Genomic DNA, 16697 nt, shown 5'->3' on the forward strand with positions numbered 1-16697 from the left:
AAGGAAAGAAAATCATGGATGGATATATATGATCTATTTAAATAGATTAATTGAATTTAGCCTTCTGTGCCACTTTTGGCTTTATTTTTTTTATTACTTTGATTTTGGGCATAGCTAAAATGTCTAAGAGTTGAAAGCAAAAATATAGCAAGTATTTCTGTGTATCTTGTGTATTTTGTACAATTAATTACTGACAATCAAATGAGATTCCCTGTCATAATTGTGCCGTATTTTATAAATGAAATGAGTAAAACCTTAACAGATGCAGTTGTCGACAGTCATTTTCACATCAACTCCACTGGACTCAGAAGCCGGACTTAACTACTGAGTGTTAACTACGGCTTTTTAAAGGTCAGATTTAAACCAAACCGCACCAGGCGTTACACAAAACAAAAAAACGGCTATTTCCATACACACACACACAGACGCACAGAGGGTCATCGCCCCCGCCTATTCTTCTCCGCACAGTGGCAGGAAGTTGTCCAGATATCCGCAGGGCCTGTGAAAAAGAGTTGGGCTGGGGTGGGAGTGAGAAGGTGCCGTTGACGGCACTGATGGGAATGAAAGACTTCGTTTAGTTTCTCTCTGTTTGAAGAGCAGCTTCACGGCAGGGCTGCGGGATTTATGACAGTCACGGCTGAACACAGAAGAACAGATCAGAGGCGTTCGTTTTCCTGAAACAGTTGGACGGTTCTGCTTCTGGTCCTGCTGCTGATCTTAGTCAGCACAGGAGGGACAAGGTCAACGGCCAGTGACCTGAAGGACGCCGAAGATGAAGGTTCTAGGGATGTTTCTGTTGCTGGGACTGAGCTGCACATCTACAGGTGAGTCCTTCATTCTCATCAGATCAGTATCACTTTTCCTTTAACCTTTTTTATATAAAAAAACTCCTTAATGACTAACAAAAAGCGTTACTTAAAACTGCTAAATTAATCAAAAGGTCATCAACTGTTTGAATATTTGCAATAAACATCTGAACTATGATGATTCAAGGACCAACACATCAAACTTTACGTTCTACTGAAACAACAATACTGTCTCAGGTCTTATCCGAGAGTTTTTGTGTTGTGTCGCTCCAAGAAACACCTATTATAATGTGCATGACTAAAGTCTAAATCAGAATAACGACATTAAATATGAATTAGCCAAATGCCTCCAAACATTTAGTGCTAATAACAGTAAAATATAAAGTAAAAAGCCAACAGGAAATAGAAGGCTTTGAAATGCCACATGTAATTTAGCTAACAATGGACTAACTCCTGAAACTCACTAGTGTAGCTTGTGGCTAGTGTCTCATTATTTCTGCTACATTTCATCTATTTCTAGACTCACTTCAGGGATTTCTTTTAGCATTTAAAGCCATCAAGGTGAATTATTTTTGCTTTATCCAGAACCTATCTAAAAGTTAGGTTCTGGATAAAGGCTTTTTGTCCAGCCTTTAAGATATACTATATATTCCTTAATTTTTGAGGTGTTTTTACGATTAGTTAGGTACTTTAGTTGATTTATGGATATTCTTTGCTAACAGAGAGCTATGTTGGCTTTTATTGTTGTTCTTACTGTTATTCCTGATTCTCATTAGCCTATGTTTCTGATTGACTTTTTAATATTTCATCACAAAATCTAGACATAAGCTATTGTGTATTTATTTCAGAATCAGAATTAGCTTGAACCTTGAACCTGAAACCCTGTTTAGCTATTTTTGGAGGCGGTTCTTTTGACCTGATTGGACAATTTCAAAACAAGTATTTAATGTCATTATTTAGCTGTTCTGATATTTGGAAATTTAATTTTTTTTAAATTACTTTTTAATCCCTGCTGTAACAGGTAGTTCCCCTTCGCTGACACAGATAAGACATGAACTGAATCTAATTTCAGCCTCATTGTCTGTTCTTTTTTTTCTTTTTTCTCAACTGTGATTTAATGGTTTACCAGCACCTGCCAAACCCCATTGTCTAACTCCATCACATTCCAAGTTGCCACGCCGACCACCTTCGACCTTTATCAAGTCCCCCCGGCCCAGTCCATTTCCTGTCACTATTCAATTTTACTGGAAACTTCCTGTTTATGTCAGCAACTGTTTCCTGTTCCCTTTTAAGGGCCTGAATTAGGAGCCACCTCTCATGGCTCTGACCTGCATTGTTGTGAACAGTGGCCATAACAGAACACAGAAACAATAAGCCAACTGAATATGTGCGATAAAACTGGAACTGATTGAATGGTCAGCATAATTAGTGCATGAAGTCAAAGAGCATGAAAACAAACCAGAGGTCCTGTTCATTCTCTGTGAGAAAGATGTGGGTCGAGGGTCGGGACAACGCACAGGTTGAGACTAACTCCGTCAGTTTTTCCCAGATTTTAACTTAAGCTATTCAAAATAATGCAGAACTACTCTTTAATGTCAATATATATTTAATGTATGAGCTACATTCATTTATTAGACTCAGAAATAAACAATAATTATTTAAATTAAATACCCAGAATTTGCAGTGAAAGGGTGGGTATAAAAATCTGCCATTAATATATTATTATGTCTGCATACTTTTGTTCTTTTTTTTCCCCCGGCTGGTTTTTGTCTGTGCAGCTGCATCAGGCGATCCGTGGGGTCTGTGTCCAGTAACCAGAAAGTGCAAAGAAAAATTTGGAGACGGGTCATGTGACAAAGAGTGTATAGAGCCCGAGTGTCTCAGAGATGGCTTTGACTGCGAGAAGGACAGAGGCCACTGCAAGTAAAACACCTTCTTCTTTCCATAAAATAAGAACATTTTCAACTCTTAAATATTTGTTTCCTTCATTTCAACGTAACTTAATTGAACAAAACGTTTGTGTTTCTTTATTTCCTTTCATCCCTTCATTTCGGTTTCCTCAGTCCTGACCACATCAAGTATTGTCGTGATCATTACGCCGACTCCCACTGTGGCCAGGGATGCAACAGTGCCCCCTGTGGCTGGGATGGCAGTGATTGTTTCACCCAACAGAGTCCTGTGTGGGCTAAAGGTACCCTGGTTCTCCACACCAACATCCCTTTAGAACGTGGAACCTTCTCCAACAGCTCCCTGTTATGGGCGCTTAGTGTCATTCTCCAATCGCCACTCAAGCTCCGAGGCTCCGCCTACTTGGCCACCACCAGAAACCTGTATGACTTCAACCCACAGCAGCTCATTGACCTTCTGGCTCAGGCAAAACCCACTGATTCGAATGGGTTAGTTAGTGCTGAACATTGTTTCAACTTGTGTTTCCACATCAACTTTGAATATTTTTATGTTGACATAAATTAACTCATGAGCATAACCTAAATGTAAAACTTAATTTTTAGTAGTAGCTAAATGTTAGCTGGTGAATATTTAAAAGCAAACAATAACAATATAGGCTAGTCAAAGCAAGTGCTAACAATAAACCAATGATATTAAAACTAGGTCTGGGTAAAAGATTTTAAGGGAAAATATAGCAAAATAACACAAAAAATGTCCCCCAAAATATAACTAAATCCTTGTATTAAAAATTACAAACTAGATATAGCAAAAATAGATAAAAGTTAGCTTAAATATAGCTCAGATATTATAACAGATATTTAAATGAATCACATTTTAACACAAGACTGCTTGATTTTGTTTACTATCTCCTTATTTCCATTCTTTCTCGCTCTTTATCTCTCCTAGATCCCTCCTCTTTCTCCAAGTGGACAACAGGCCATGCGCCCGTCTGCCATCTACCTGTTTCCCCCACGCCATACAGGCTGCCAGTTTCCTACGGGCCGTGTTGTTGCTGAAGCCTACATCATTTCCAGCCCTTCCAGAGCTGAAGTCTGTCATCAGCATCAGAGGTGTCCGGGAGGAAATAGGGAACAGAGAGGAGGAAACGCTGAAACAGCCCGTGGAAGGTAGGACCACATTTCCTGTCTGCTACGCATCTATGTGAACTGACAATTGTTCAGGCTAGAGTTTCATCCAATGATAATTAAGTTACCACTTAGATGAACCTGTGCAAACACAGAGTGATGATAGAAAAATTTTTTTTTTTTTGAGCTATGTAGGCCAGCTGATACAAAAGATAAACATTTTTTTTAAATATATTACATTTTATTATATATTTAATTATATGTTTATATATGTTTCTGTGAAGGCCAGTAAATAGACAATGAGTGTTGAAATTACTCTCTTTTTCGAAGATTCAAACCCTGTGTGGCTGTGGGCCGTGATTGCCATCGCAGTGGCCCTGTTGCTGCTTCTGCCCCTGCTTGTCTTCCTGGTGGTGAGGAGGGTGAGGCAGCAGCGGGTGGAGAGGGAGAGCAACGACAGAGTGAGACACCGCTCTACGGTAACCGACACTGAGAGCAAAACCAAAGGCTGGGCCCCACGCACTGCCCAGCAGGAACAACGGGTCAGAACCAGCAGGGAGAAGGAAAAGATCAGCCTAAGGAAGAAAAAGAAAGCCAAGGAAGCAGAGAAGAAGAGGAGGAGGGAGCCGCTGGGCGAGGACGCTATTAGGATGAGGTGAGGGGACGCACCGTGACAGGATATTATGTCTCCAGCCGTAATGATGTCATGACTTTATCCTGTACAGTTCACTGAAACCATTCCATGCTTTTACTTTTCCGTTTATACACAAAGATAAATTTTACTGCAAAAGAAAAAAGCAGCCCTAATTACTGAGATTTTCTTATCAAGCACTAAATCATGTAGCATTTCGTGTGTGTCACCGCCCGTATCCCTCCATTCTCTTCCGGTCTTTCTACACAATGGTATGATATGTTTGAAAAAACATTTGAGGGGCCTCTGACCCTGCCATTTACTATGCTGCAAGGCACTAAAGAGCTCGTGTCAATGTTTTCACCTGTTTATATTTCACTGAAACCATCCTTTGTGTTTGAGTGTGTCAGAAATCCGTGCTGAGTTAAAATAAAAAATACAGGAAGGAAAAGGTCAAGAGGAGGAACATGTAGCGACAGCAGCAGCAAATTCCAACTTTAATGATATGCGGTGTTCAATTTTAACAACTGGACGTTTGGTTTTTATTTTAGGCCTCTGAAAAGAGACCAGGACATAGGAAGCGACACAGACTTCACACAAAGTTCAATGGAAGACATCAACGCTAGATGTTCCAGACGTCAAGAGGACACCTCCATCTGTGACCACAGGACACCAGAGCAGAAACACTACAGACCTGGACCCTCGCAGTCCCACAGAGCCATTCAGGGTATGACAATACAGTCTCTGCTGCTGCAGAATTCAAAATCATTGCCTTCATGCAATAAAATAAACTTCTATGTTGTCGTTCCAGCTCCACCTAGAGGATGGGATAGAAATGCCATGCCTCCTCCTCTGCTCAGCCCTCCTCAACAGGTCAGTGTGTTATATCACGTAAGTACTGTCCAAAGCTTTGGAACGATATTAGGTAGCGATGTGAGTTTTTTGCCGAGACAAAAGTTAGCAATGAACTATAGGCTAAATGATGAATACATACAAATAATACACTTCAGCCCTTTTGCAAAGACCACAAATACAGCTTGCCAAGAAATACATTCATTAAACAACTAAAAATAAGTGGAGGTTGATCGACCTTTAGCTAGCTACAAGTCTATTGGAAAAAATCTGCTGTAGGCCAAGTGAAGAAAACCAAGAACAGGGGATCCTCGGTCTATGACCTTGATCCCACTCCCATAACTTCATTAAAAAAATCTTGCTTCATCATTTGGCAACGGCAACTAGTTTGCATGGGAACTGGTTGCCAGCAGAGCGAACAAAAAAGCCATATACATCGGATTGTGCTACATTTGCTTTTTATCGTTTTTGGTGTTTTTTTTCGGGAACTTGTGTGTTGTGGATGTCAAGTGTGCGTTCATGCTCACCATCACACTGTTTTCTTCACAGTCAGCCGAATGGTGTGGTCCAGACGGTTCTGTGGTTCTGATCCGAGCTGTCCGTAGTGGACTGGACCGAGTGGTTCTGGAGCTGCTGAGAGCAGGAGTTCCAGTCAACAACACGGATCACACTGGTAATGCATTCATGTCCCAGTGACCTGCTGAATACAGCCATTTGTTCCTTACACCTGTGAACTGAGGGGCTGTATCTGGTGTAACTTACCCCGTCTCTCCCACATCCTTGTCCCTTCTCCTCCTGTCCTATTCTGTCCTGTATCCTCCTGGCCATGGCTCCGTCTCCTCTTCTGCGTCCTCCTCCAGCTCCTCTGCTGTCATCATCTGATTCAGAACAAAGTTAATGAGTGGAGAAAGAAAACCTCAAACTCTGGATAATGGACATATTAACTTTATGTTTTTTCTTACTTCTTGCTTTTGCCATCATTTTGCTACGTACGACTTTGTGTCTTTAGCACCTCATCTCCATCTTTGTCACCTCAGCTGAAGTTTTCCCTTCACTTCTTCTTCATCGCTTCCTCTGTCTCTAGTCCCCCCCTCTGGCCTGGTTGTGTAATGATTGTTCATTGGCTGACTTACTCCCTCCCTTCTGTCCCCTCACCTCCACTCACATGGTGTCTCACAGGGAGATCAGCCCTGCACTGGGCATGCTCTGTAAACCACCTCTCCCTTACGAGGACCCTTATACGCTACGGGGCTGCTGTGGACCTCCAAGACAACAAGGTGAGCCCACGCTAATCTAATAAGCAGTTAGTATCGGAAACTATCTTGAACGACCTAGAAGGTAATTGGAAAACAGTATTTAAGTGTCTTTCCACTGTAGGTCCTTCAAACTAAGTTGAAGTACTTGTTGGCATCATGTAAATGCCCCTAAATGCAATAGGTGTAATGGGGGAAACAAATGACTGGTGTTTGTGGGGCACAAACATCAATCGATGATGACGGTTGCGTGTCGTGAACAAAAATCTATGACTTTCTGTATGAACTTTGGTGCAGAGAGTGAATGGTTTGTAAACAACAGATGGTCATCGTGTGTCTATCAGGGTGAGACGCAGCTCTTCCTCTCTGCTCTCCACGGCTGTTACGACACAGCCAGACTCCTCCTTCTTCATGGTGCCAACCTGGACCTCCACGACCGAAGAGGCCGACGGCCAATTGATGTAGCCAGGGAGGGGATGCGTCACCAAGTTCTGGAGCTCCTGCTGGCTCACCAAATTCAGAGAGGGCCTGTCACCGAAGACTCACCCAACGACATTATGTGGGACGAGAGGACTATGATGTACTCTCCGTGGGTGGCATCACCGGGTCTGCCTGGTAGAAGTGCCTCATTCTCTGGGGTGCTAGGACATCGAGATATGACGCCTCCTCCACCTCCTCCAAAGTAAGTTTACCGTTTGAGTTCCAATAAGAAGGGAAAGTAAAAAAAGAAAATATTTGCTCATTAAATAGTGTAGCTACAGTTGTTGTAAGGTAAAATAGTTAACTATATCATGGTTTGGATTGTGCAGAATTTCATCAGAGGTCATTTTTGACAAACTTCTAACATTGTTTAAACCAAACTTTTTTGTCTTGCTAGTGACTGGTTGATGAACAGAGTGCAGTACCCCTCCCCTCAGAACTGGCGACCACAGCTCAACCAATCAGCAACAGCACTGGTCCCTCCCAGAGTCATGGGTCGCTCACCTCGGCCGATCAGCACGCTACAAGAGGTGACCTCAGAAGATGAGGATCGGGACAGGCATCAGGACAACCCCAGGGCTGCAACACCTCACTTCCTGTCCCCGCAACCTGCCCCTCGTCAGCGTTCCTTCTCCTGCACCCAGCATGCATTCCAGCGTCGCTCCAGTGCCATACAGCCAGATCCCAATTACATCATAGTGTCTGACAGAGCAGCCAGTGAGACCATAGAGAGAGTTATTGTTTCTCCTCCCACCGAACTAGTCGTCCAATCAGATCAGCCACCGGTAATAAATGGAGAAAATCCCAGCAGAGCAGAACAGGCAGCAGTAAGTTCAACAAACACAGAGCAAAAGTCTAGGAGTGAGAGGTCAAACAACAGCAACGGCACCACACAAACAGCTTTGTAGAAATAAAACATCATTTTCAGCCCTTTATCAGTTGCTAGGAGTCAAATATTAAAAAGAATCCAAGATGTTTTTTTCCTCTCAATTCTTAATTGTTATTGTCCTATATTGCAACCAGTGAAATCACCCCCTGGTGGCCAGCTGCTACTGTACAGCCCCTGACCTCCTTCATCTCTACTGTTGGCTTCATCCTTTTTTGCATATATATTTTGATCATAAAATATTAACTAAACTATTATGGGGGCAGAATTTTAAAATGTAATATAAATCACATCTGCTTACAAGAAGACATAAATGTTTATGACCTAAAATGTATATTAACTTATAGTAAATTTGACTTGTTTTCTTGTTTACCAACATATTACCTTTAAACTTTTGGTATAGTTTCTGTTATCTCACGACTATTTGTAGCTAAATGTAAGATATGCATTGTTTCTTGATCAGCTTTGACTTAAGCTATTTTGTTTGCAATTTTTGCCAGATGTTGCAACACGTATTTTTGATAACTATTAGCTTTTATTAAGGCTGCCTTTATCGAAAGCTCTTCTATTTTTATCTCTGTGTAGGTGATTTTGTACCTTTAAGTTATTGTTTACTTGTTATCATTATAATATTTATTGGCCTATGAAGTGGGAAATTGCGTCATTTTAGCCATTTAGCCATCCAAAAAAAACTTTACATGTGGACTTGGCCTGTACACAGTCATTCCAAAAAATAAAGAAAACTTCTACCCAGTTTCATGCATGGAGAGCTTGAAATAATATCACCCAGCAACGTGTCCGTCTGTCTGGTATCACCTGGTAGCTTTGTTTGTTTTCTTGCTTTACGTTTTAATTCATTTTTATTTCTACGTGGCAACATTCGCAGATGTTACGGCTGAGATAAACAGCCTGTCAGTTTACATGATCTTTGTCCGTCGTCATTTTGTCATTGATCCACAGTATGATGTCTTACTACACTGTCTACTTACTGGTTGCACTCGGGTTAGTGCAGAAACGTCAAGTCGTATGGTTTTGTCTGTATATTTTGAAGAAAAATGTCAAAATTTTGTTGATGTATACAATTAAATGATTTTTGATAAAATTAGGATGACGTTTCTTTTAGTTGCATTTGTGACTTGGGTACAAGTGTGTGTCCTGATCATGTCCTCAGTTCGGTGTTCATATTGTTTTGTATATGGTCGATGGTTAACGTGAATAAAAGCTTTGAACAAGAGACATTGACATTTTGGAATCTTCACAAGGACCGTTGAAGCTTGTTAGTTTTGTTTTAATTTAATGATGATTGCATATATATATATTTGCTTTTGTTTAATTTGATTAATTTATATATAAAAGTACTTCATGTAATGTGGGGGAAACACGCCACAAATCAACAAAAAATATTTTGCGAAATTATACAAATTAAGACGATTGGATTTTTAAAAAAATAATTGACTAAAACACCTTTTAATTCCTAACTCAGAACAAATCATGTCGCATTTTACAAGTTTACATTCAAGTCCATCTTTGAGTAGAGGCGTATTTTCTTCAACTTGTTAAAATGTAAAGCATTTGACAGATGCGTTCAAGGTCTTCACATAAGAAGGTTCAGACTGACTTCTGTCTTCACACCTTGTCTAAACACCTCCAGTCTTTGATATGTAATTCACGAGGCTGTGTTGTCTTTGATGCGCAGTCGGCCGCCGTTTGCGCGTGCCTAGCGTCTACTCTGCACGCGCCAGTGAATATCAAAGAAAAGTACTTCGTTTGTTGTATTTTAAATTTACATTTAAGGGGGTAAAAACTGAAGAAGTGACCTTCATAAGACTACTGTTTCCTTCTTTGAAACAAGAACCCAAGTCCATTGAGACAAATGTGTTTTGTGAATTTGTGGCAATACCAATAGATTTGACTGGATTTGTAAATTACAACAACAACAAAAAGAGACGTGAATGCGTCATGATTTAACACTTACCCTCCAGGTGTCTTAAGAAGGTAGAGGTGATGTTCCCAGTGGTTTCTTGCTTTCTCGTGAGAACAGAGGAAATGGCACCGAACTTTACAACTTTACTACCTGCTAAAGCTGATACATCGGTGCGAGGTGGTGACACGGGGAGCGGACACGTCCAGCGGTTCCCACCACTCACCACTCCCCGACGACTAGTGTGCAAATGAGGCCCAGCAGACTTTGAAGACACACGGCACACGCCGTGTGTCTTCAAACGCCTTTGTCCTTAACGACTAAGCGTCTACTTTTTTTTAATGTACAAATGAGCTAGTACTGACAGGATGTAGTGTCCCAGCAGGGAGATATATTAAAACGAAAAGTGGAAAGAACTGACTCACATGTTTATATTTGTGTGGCATAATGACAATTTTTTTCTTCCTTTAGTTGCAAAATACTGTCCAAGAAGGTCGGCATTCGAAGCTAAACACACACTACTGATTATGTTTTGTTTTGTTTCGTGTCTTGTATGTAGCCTATATTTGAATTCGAATTGAGTTGTTTCAGTGTCGAAAAAAGTTACACACATTAACTCATTAGGCTTCATTTGCGGGATACATACAGTACATACGGTTATGTTTTACGTTGCCGTGTATGTTTCCAAACTCTGCATTTTATAGTGACTTTTCCCCCAAATTTGCTATTGTGTAAATGCGCTTTCATACGTGACGTCACATCAGTGCATAAAACGTTTTTAATTGACAAGTCAATTGCTCGAGTTACGAAGAATGACTCCTTACCAGTTGCGCATATAGCCGTTCTTAAACTGACACTTTTCACTTCTGCCCAATGATTCAACTGTCTTAAACGCATCTCTTCCACCCCCCTGTGGTGATGTGTGAGTCGTGTGCCTCCTTCATATGCATGTGTTCGGGCTGTTTCGATCTCACCACGTTAAATATTTAGGTTTGTGTCAAAATAGTGTGAACGGCCGCTGCGTGGTGCCTTTTCGTGCTCACGTGCAGGTTACACACCTGGACGCGTGCTAACGAGGAATCAATAAACTCACGCTTTTAGTAATTTTCATTTTTTATTTAGAAAATGACAAATAGAATAAATTAAGGTGCAAAAATACATCAGTCAACGACATTCTACACGAGGTGACTCGTGTGCAGGCAGTATAGAAGCAGCTGGAAGATTTTTGATTAATTTACAATATATACAACATTGCACTGTCCCATAAGAAAAGACGCAGGAATAGAGAAACGCTGGTTCTGTGGCGTTTCAGAGTCACTTATGTCCAGGCGGTCAAGGCCAGGGTCTCCACAGGGAGTGACTCGTCGGCTGTGGAAGATGTGTGCTGCTCCTGCTCACGGCTTTCTGCGACTGCTGGGGAGTAGAAGGCGGAGAAAAACTGAGTTCTCTCCGACTCTGAACGCAGCTGCTCGGTGTCGACGCAGGCACAAACTGCAGCGTGTGTCCGGACTTGTTCACCAACAGGCGGACGACGGGCTTGGACGAGTTCCTGAGAAGCAGCGGTGACGTTTGGCTGCAGGGAGAGTGGCTCGATGCAACATGAGCGGACGAAGATGAGTCCTGCAGAGCTACTCCGAGCCACAGCTCCTTCCCCTGAGGTCCCAAGAACTGTGCTGCCCTCTGGAGGCAGGTGGAGAAACCGTCTTGAAAGGATTGCTTCTCTTCGGCTCCTCTTTTTTCAGCACCTTCTTTAGTGATTTTTTGAAGGAAGAGAACTGTGTGCTCGAGGATCTCTGCCTTCTCCAATCTGCGCTGATTTTCCTCCTGTAAATGACAAAAATAAACGTTTAATATACTGGTATTTTGTGGCGAGTTTGAATTTTTGGACAATACGACCATAACACAGAACCGTGATAAGGTTTTCTCTTTACCTGTCGCTGAAGATGCAGGAGAGTCTTTAGGTTTTCCAGACTGTGGTTCATTCTCTCTCTACGACGTCTCTCGATTTGAGGTTTGAGAATCTGAAGAAGAAGAAGAAAAAAAAGCACGTATAAGATGACATGAATACATTTAGGTATATAATAATTAAAAAATAAACACTGAACTTAGAATTTCTCTTAGGTGATCCAAACAGCTTACCTTTCTAGCGGCCTTCGCCTCTTCTGAGTCATGTATCAGTTTCATGGTTGTAGTCCAAAAGTTTGCAGAGGTTTCTCACCCGTGCAGTAGGACCGTCAGTTTAAAGATGTATGAGTTACCTCGCGGCCACAGAGGACATTTATAGCGAACGGTGGGCGTTGCCTTAAGCCCCTCCCACTGTCCCAAACAGTCTTTATTGCCAGGTTATTTCACGCAGCTGTTTTTTCCTGTCCCAAACAGTCTTTATTGCCAGGTAATAAAGTTTATTTCACGCAGCTGTTTTTTTTTCTTCGGCCAAACGGCACGTGTGAGGATATATATCTAAAATGTAACAGTTGTTCAAACCTTTTTTTTTTTAGAATGATGCATTTTTGTGTTTTTATTTTGGTATAATTTAAGTCTAAACTTAATTTGTGTGTATAAAAAACGGTGTAAAATGTGAAATAATAAATGAAACCCTCTTTAAGTTAAGGTTTTAGATATGAGTGTTTGTTTCATCAGTTTTTCTAAACAACAAACCATCAATCCTACTATTACTGCATCCATTACAAATCCATAACTTTCAGATTTACGATTTAATAAATCCTTTAAAAAAATAGTCAACGTTGAAACAAATATTCTTTGTTTTCCTTTGGAATGTATCAAGTTATTCTGTGTATCGTGTTCCCTTTTATTACAACGTATCTCTTTTTAAATAATGTGGTATCCAAATAACTATTTTTGGAGCCCATGGCTGACTGTTGAGAAAATTGCAGGAACTAGTACCAGTAACAGTGGTTACTGGTACAGTGCTGGATGTTAAATTGCAAAAATAAATTCTGTGCATTTCGTCCTTTGTATTTATTTATTTTTTAATTAACGGCTGGCGATGTGTTGTGTATCCTATTTGAAATACTTGGAATAAAACATCCAAAAAATCAAAATAAACGATTGGAATCAACCCCATTCTTCAACTGTTCACCAGTTGATTCGATTACAGTTTTAACGTAAATGCTAATGAAATTAGGCGCCAGCAGGATTATACACTAATCCAGAGGCACGTGCGGTGTCCCCACGGGTGGTGCGTTTAAGTGGCACGCGTCGATGACGTGACACCAGCTCGTGTGACACAGATTTACATGTGTGAAGTGAAAACAATAAACATCCGCCAACAACAGCGGGAGACGCGGACACGCGTTCGGGTTTTAGTTTACATCAGTCGGGATTGTTGACAGAGAAAAGTGTCGACTTTGTTGATCTTTTACGCACGTGTATAATTTGACCTAAACTTCGTGCGTAAAACCATGCCTGTGCTTTTGAATATTATATAAGCCTAATATTTTGTTGTAAAAGCGAAAAAACAACTCTAATACAAAAGACAGACTCTGCTTAGATGACAAACTGTGGCAAATAATTTCAGCGTTTTATTCTATTCTTGCAGACGCAACATATAATTAAAATATAATACTCTAAAAGAAACGCTGTGAAATCGTCATTCTGCAGCTAGGACAGTTGGTGGGAACCCAACGTTCCTTTCTTTTCCAAAACAAGTTCCACTTTTATGAGGTATCGATTTTAACAGGTCATGAACAAAGTGTGAGCGAGGGACCTCTGCTCCCCTCTACTTTCCCACGCGGGACAGAAGCAGTTAGGTGATGCTGTCCGAACTGGCTGAAAAGGTCAAAATTACACCACTACATTGCATTTTCTGAAGCGTGTCAACGAGGTCTGTTGTAGTGTTTGGTTTGGAGCAATAGGGCTGGGGGTGGCTAAAGTGAAAATCCTGAGATTTTTTGCCTCTTATCGGCAGAGTAGTCAGTGATTGAGAAGGGCAAACCAGGGGAACTATTGAAAGGTAAAGTCTCAGAGGCAGGGTTGATGGCTGGGACGGTGGAGTATCAGACTGTAGAACCAGATAAGGACAGAAGTTGACATCCGTGGACACGGTAGGTTAAGAAGAAAGGTCAGATGGAAGTACATGACCCTTCATTTGGTGGTGACCCCCTGAGGAGGTCAGCTGTAATGAAGCTCATCTTAATGGATTTGAATCATCATTGTGTGGAGGGTGTCATGTCTCACCTGAGCAACTGCTTCCCAAATAATCTGTGCACACCACTGTTTTTTATCATCTTCTACCACAGCCAGTTGCTCCTGTGTGAACCTGAGAACCACCTCAGCTCCTCTCACCCAGGAGCGCGTTTGGTAAACGAGGTATGGATTCTAACAGGTAATAAACCTGGGAAGAACCACCACGGAGGACACGCTCCCACTGTCACACTTCTCCACTTGACATGTATGTGTCAGGAATCAAATGTGGAGTCAGTTTGGAAACGCGTCGTAATTTCTTTCTTTTTGTAAAAAACGTCTTTCTTTTAACCAAACCTGTGCAGAGACAGATTGACATATAGTCAAAACATTTAAAGTAATATTTAATATAAACCAGTTGAATGTGTATTGAAATTGAAACAGTCGCTCAAACGTATCATATTTACGCGTATTCTGTGCATAAAGGGGTTGATCTTCATTTACGCACGACGCTGGATTAATTCAGTTATTTAGTGCTGTGTGTCGGCTGAACATTTGTCTGTTGTTGTCGTTTTATTGGTGGAGAAGCGTGTTCTCTCTTTCGTGGGAAAGCACAGCAACCCATCGTTCCACCGTATTCATTAGCTGTCAGAACTGATACCTCGTAAAAGTGGCGTGGTTTTGGAAAAACTCGGTGTTCCCACGCTCCCGTTTTAAACTACTACAGCACGGGGCGTCGTGTTTTTATTCTCTTGTGATTTCAGCGATTTCAAAGTATTTGTCACGAATATGCGTCCAGTCGTGCGTAAAACTGTGTAAAAGAATTTAAGCACAATGCCAAGCCATACAGGTATTTATTTTTCTGTTATTTATCCCCTCACAAACCAGAAATATGTTGATTACATTCACACATTTACATAACCGTTTTCATTAACATTTGTCATATGTCTTTAAAATTAATTAATAATTGTATTAATGTCTGTCTATTCCAACTGGAAAAGAGCAACTGTTTATTTTATGTATTTTAAGAACCAAAGAGAAAACTGTATCTACCCAAAATGAAAAACCAGAATGTTCTGGTTTTGTGTTTCAAATGTTAATCGTTCGACTTCATTAACCTTTAGTGTATCTTCCCGAATCCATTTTTTTTTCCTGCGGCATTCATTAAGCCACGCATGCGCATACAGAACAAACGCGCGAACAGGTTTGGATAAAGATACAATGGAGACAGTGCGTGAAAGAAAAGGTTTGAGCGCGAGTGTGAAGTGTGGTGCGTAATTAGCATGTTCGTGCTAAGTGGAGAAGTGTGTGTGGGTGAGTTTGAGAGAGAGCTGTGTGTCTGTGGGTGTGTGTGTGTGGGGGGGTGGGGGGGCCATCAGTCACACAAACGCACACATTCTGACAGATAATAAAAAGTGCTCGCTTCCTCTTTCCCAGGAGAAAATGTCCGTATCCAGTCCCCACACCTGAGACCCTGTCACCAACTGAGGGAAGACTCAGACCAGAAGTCACGGAACATTAAGGAAAAATAAATGAAATAAACAGTAGTGCAGTTTTGTTGTCAAGATGTCATTGAAAGTGTGACCTCAGAAATAGTCAAACGTGACACTGGGTACTGGTACAAATGTGATCATTTGATCTTTTCTTATAATATTACTTAATGACATAATTGAATGTCTCTCTATATATTTTTTAATTTAATTCTCCAACCCTGGATCAATAAAGTACATCTATCTATCTATCTATCTTTACTACATACTATTTTCGTGCTGCAGTTTCCGCAGACCTGTCTTGGTAAGTGTGACTCTCCCACCGCTGTCATCAGTCTCCTGGTAACCATGTCCTCGTGTCAGATCTTCAAAGTGATCTGAAGGAAGTGTCAGGAGACACGAATGTTGTCGTTTCCTGTCAACAACAGACTCGTGCCGGAAACGAACGGCCTCTTTAGCAGCGTGTAGGTGACAGAGTGGTAAAAATAAATGATGCCGCCATAGACAACGACGAGGCTGAGCTGCGTTTGTTCGAACGTCACCTGCTGGCTCTTCACATAAACCTAATTTTAGTGTGACTGAATAAAAGGACATTAAATTTCATTGTCTTGTGGTTTGACTTTGCAAAAGATTAAGTCTGAATAGATTTTATTGCAGAATTGAGAGTTAAATTAAAAGGAAAAAACACATTTTAAAACATCGTGTTGCATTTAACCCTTTCTTCAAGAGAGGATACATTGGTGTGATCTTTGATCACTTTGAAGTTGAGATCTACTGCTGAGATCTTTTCACCTCGTGGTCAGACTTCACACCTGCAGGATGTTGCACAGCAGGCAGTCCTGCTCCTTCACACCTCAGAGGGAAACTAAAGAGCGGCTGTCAGAGACATCACAGACTACAACTAAATAAATAAAAAACACAGAGACCAAGGAGTTTGATTTTCATGTATTTTATTGTCATTGATATAAATATAAGAAGATACGTCTCACAATAGGGAGACGTTACAATAAATTATTGTGCAAAATAGACAGGACACATATTTAAGGAGAACACAAGTATTGAATGGTACTGAATTGTACACGGAGCCATCATGTGGCTCGGACGAATGTGAGCAGCTGCAGGAGGATCTTGCAGCTTCAGACCCTAAGAAGCCAAACCTGAAATGTGACAACAATCAGTTATTATCTTCATCACAATGAGCAT

The 16697-nt window shown here is 41.0% G+C and overlaps 2 protein-coding genes across 3 annotated transcripts; one reads left to right on the forward strand and one right to left on the reverse strand.

Moving 5' to 3' along the window:
- The first annotated feature begins 471 nt into the window (after positions 1–471).
- notchl (notch receptor, like) lies at positions 472–9174 on the forward strand. 2 transcript variants are annotated; one of them, XM_008324193.3, is made up of 11 exons: positions 472–824; positions 2585–2729; positions 2870–3202; positions 3660–3880; positions 4169–4493; positions 5021–5196; positions 5281–5360; positions 5871–5994; positions 6501–6598; positions 6919–7256; positions 7452–9174. In XM_008324193.3, the coding sequence occupies exons 1-11, from the start codon at positions 773–775 to the stop codon at positions 7960–7962; spliced, it is 2403 nt and encodes an 800-aa protein (XP_008322415.2). In that variant the 5' UTR covers positions 472–772; the 3' UTR covers positions 7963–9174. The 2 variants fall into 2 exon arrangements, with proteins under 2 accessions (XP_008322415.2, XP_016893389.1); XM_017037900.2 differs by having other exon boundaries at positions 473–824; positions 5281–5342.
- Positions 8773–12135, reverse strand: LOC103388954 (transcription factor HES-7.1-like). The gene is made up of 3 exons (XM_008324192.3): positions 12001–12135; positions 11793–11882; positions 8773–11685 (listed from the first exon to the last, which is right to left on the reverse strand). The coding sequence occupies exons 1-3, from the start codon at positions 12043–12045 to the stop codon at positions 11194–11196; spliced, it is 627 nt and encodes a 208-aa protein (XP_008322414.1). The 5' UTR covers positions 12046–12135; the 3' UTR covers positions 8773–11193.
- Positions 12136–16697: the final 4562 nt, after the last annotated feature.

Source organism: Cynoglossus semilaevis, chromosome 13 (genome assembly GCF_000523025.1).
Source record: "Cynoglossus semilaevis isolate Cse_v1.0 chromosome 13, Cse_v1.0, whole genome shotgun sequence".
NCBI lineage: Eukaryota > Metazoa > Chordata > Actinopteri > Pleuronectiformes > Cynoglossidae > Cynoglossus > Cynoglossus semilaevis.

What these genes read in the sequence shown, in the direction of transcription:
- notchl (XM_008324193.3), top strand. Translation starts at nt 773, where the DNA reads ATGAAGGTTCTAGGGATGTTTCTGTTGCTGGGACTGAGCTGCACATCT. An exon ending in AAGGACAGAGGCCACTGCAA is followed by an intron (nt 2,730 to 2,869) that starts GTAAAACACCTT and finishes CGGTTTCCTCAG; the next exon opens with TCCTGACCACATCAAGTATT. An exon ending in CCTCCTCCACCTCCTCCAAA is followed by an intron (nt 7,257 to 7,451) that starts GTAAGTTTACCG and finishes TTGTCTTGCTAG; the next exon opens with TGACTGGTTGATGAACAGAG.
- LOC103388954 (XM_008324192.3), bottom strand. Translation starts at nt 12,045, where the DNA reads ATGAAACTGATACATGACTCAGAAGAGGCGAAGGCCGCTAGAAAG. An exon ending in AGGCGAAGGCCGCTAGAAAG is followed by an intron (nt 11,883 to 12,000) that starts GTAAGCTGTTTG and finishes CTTCTTCTTCAG; the next exon opens with ATTCTCAAACCTCAAATCGA. An exon ending in TCCTGCATCTTCAGCGACAG is followed by an intron (nt 11,686 to 11,792) that starts GTAAAGAGAAAA and finishes TGTCATTTACAG; the next exon opens with GAGGAAAATCAGCGCAGATT.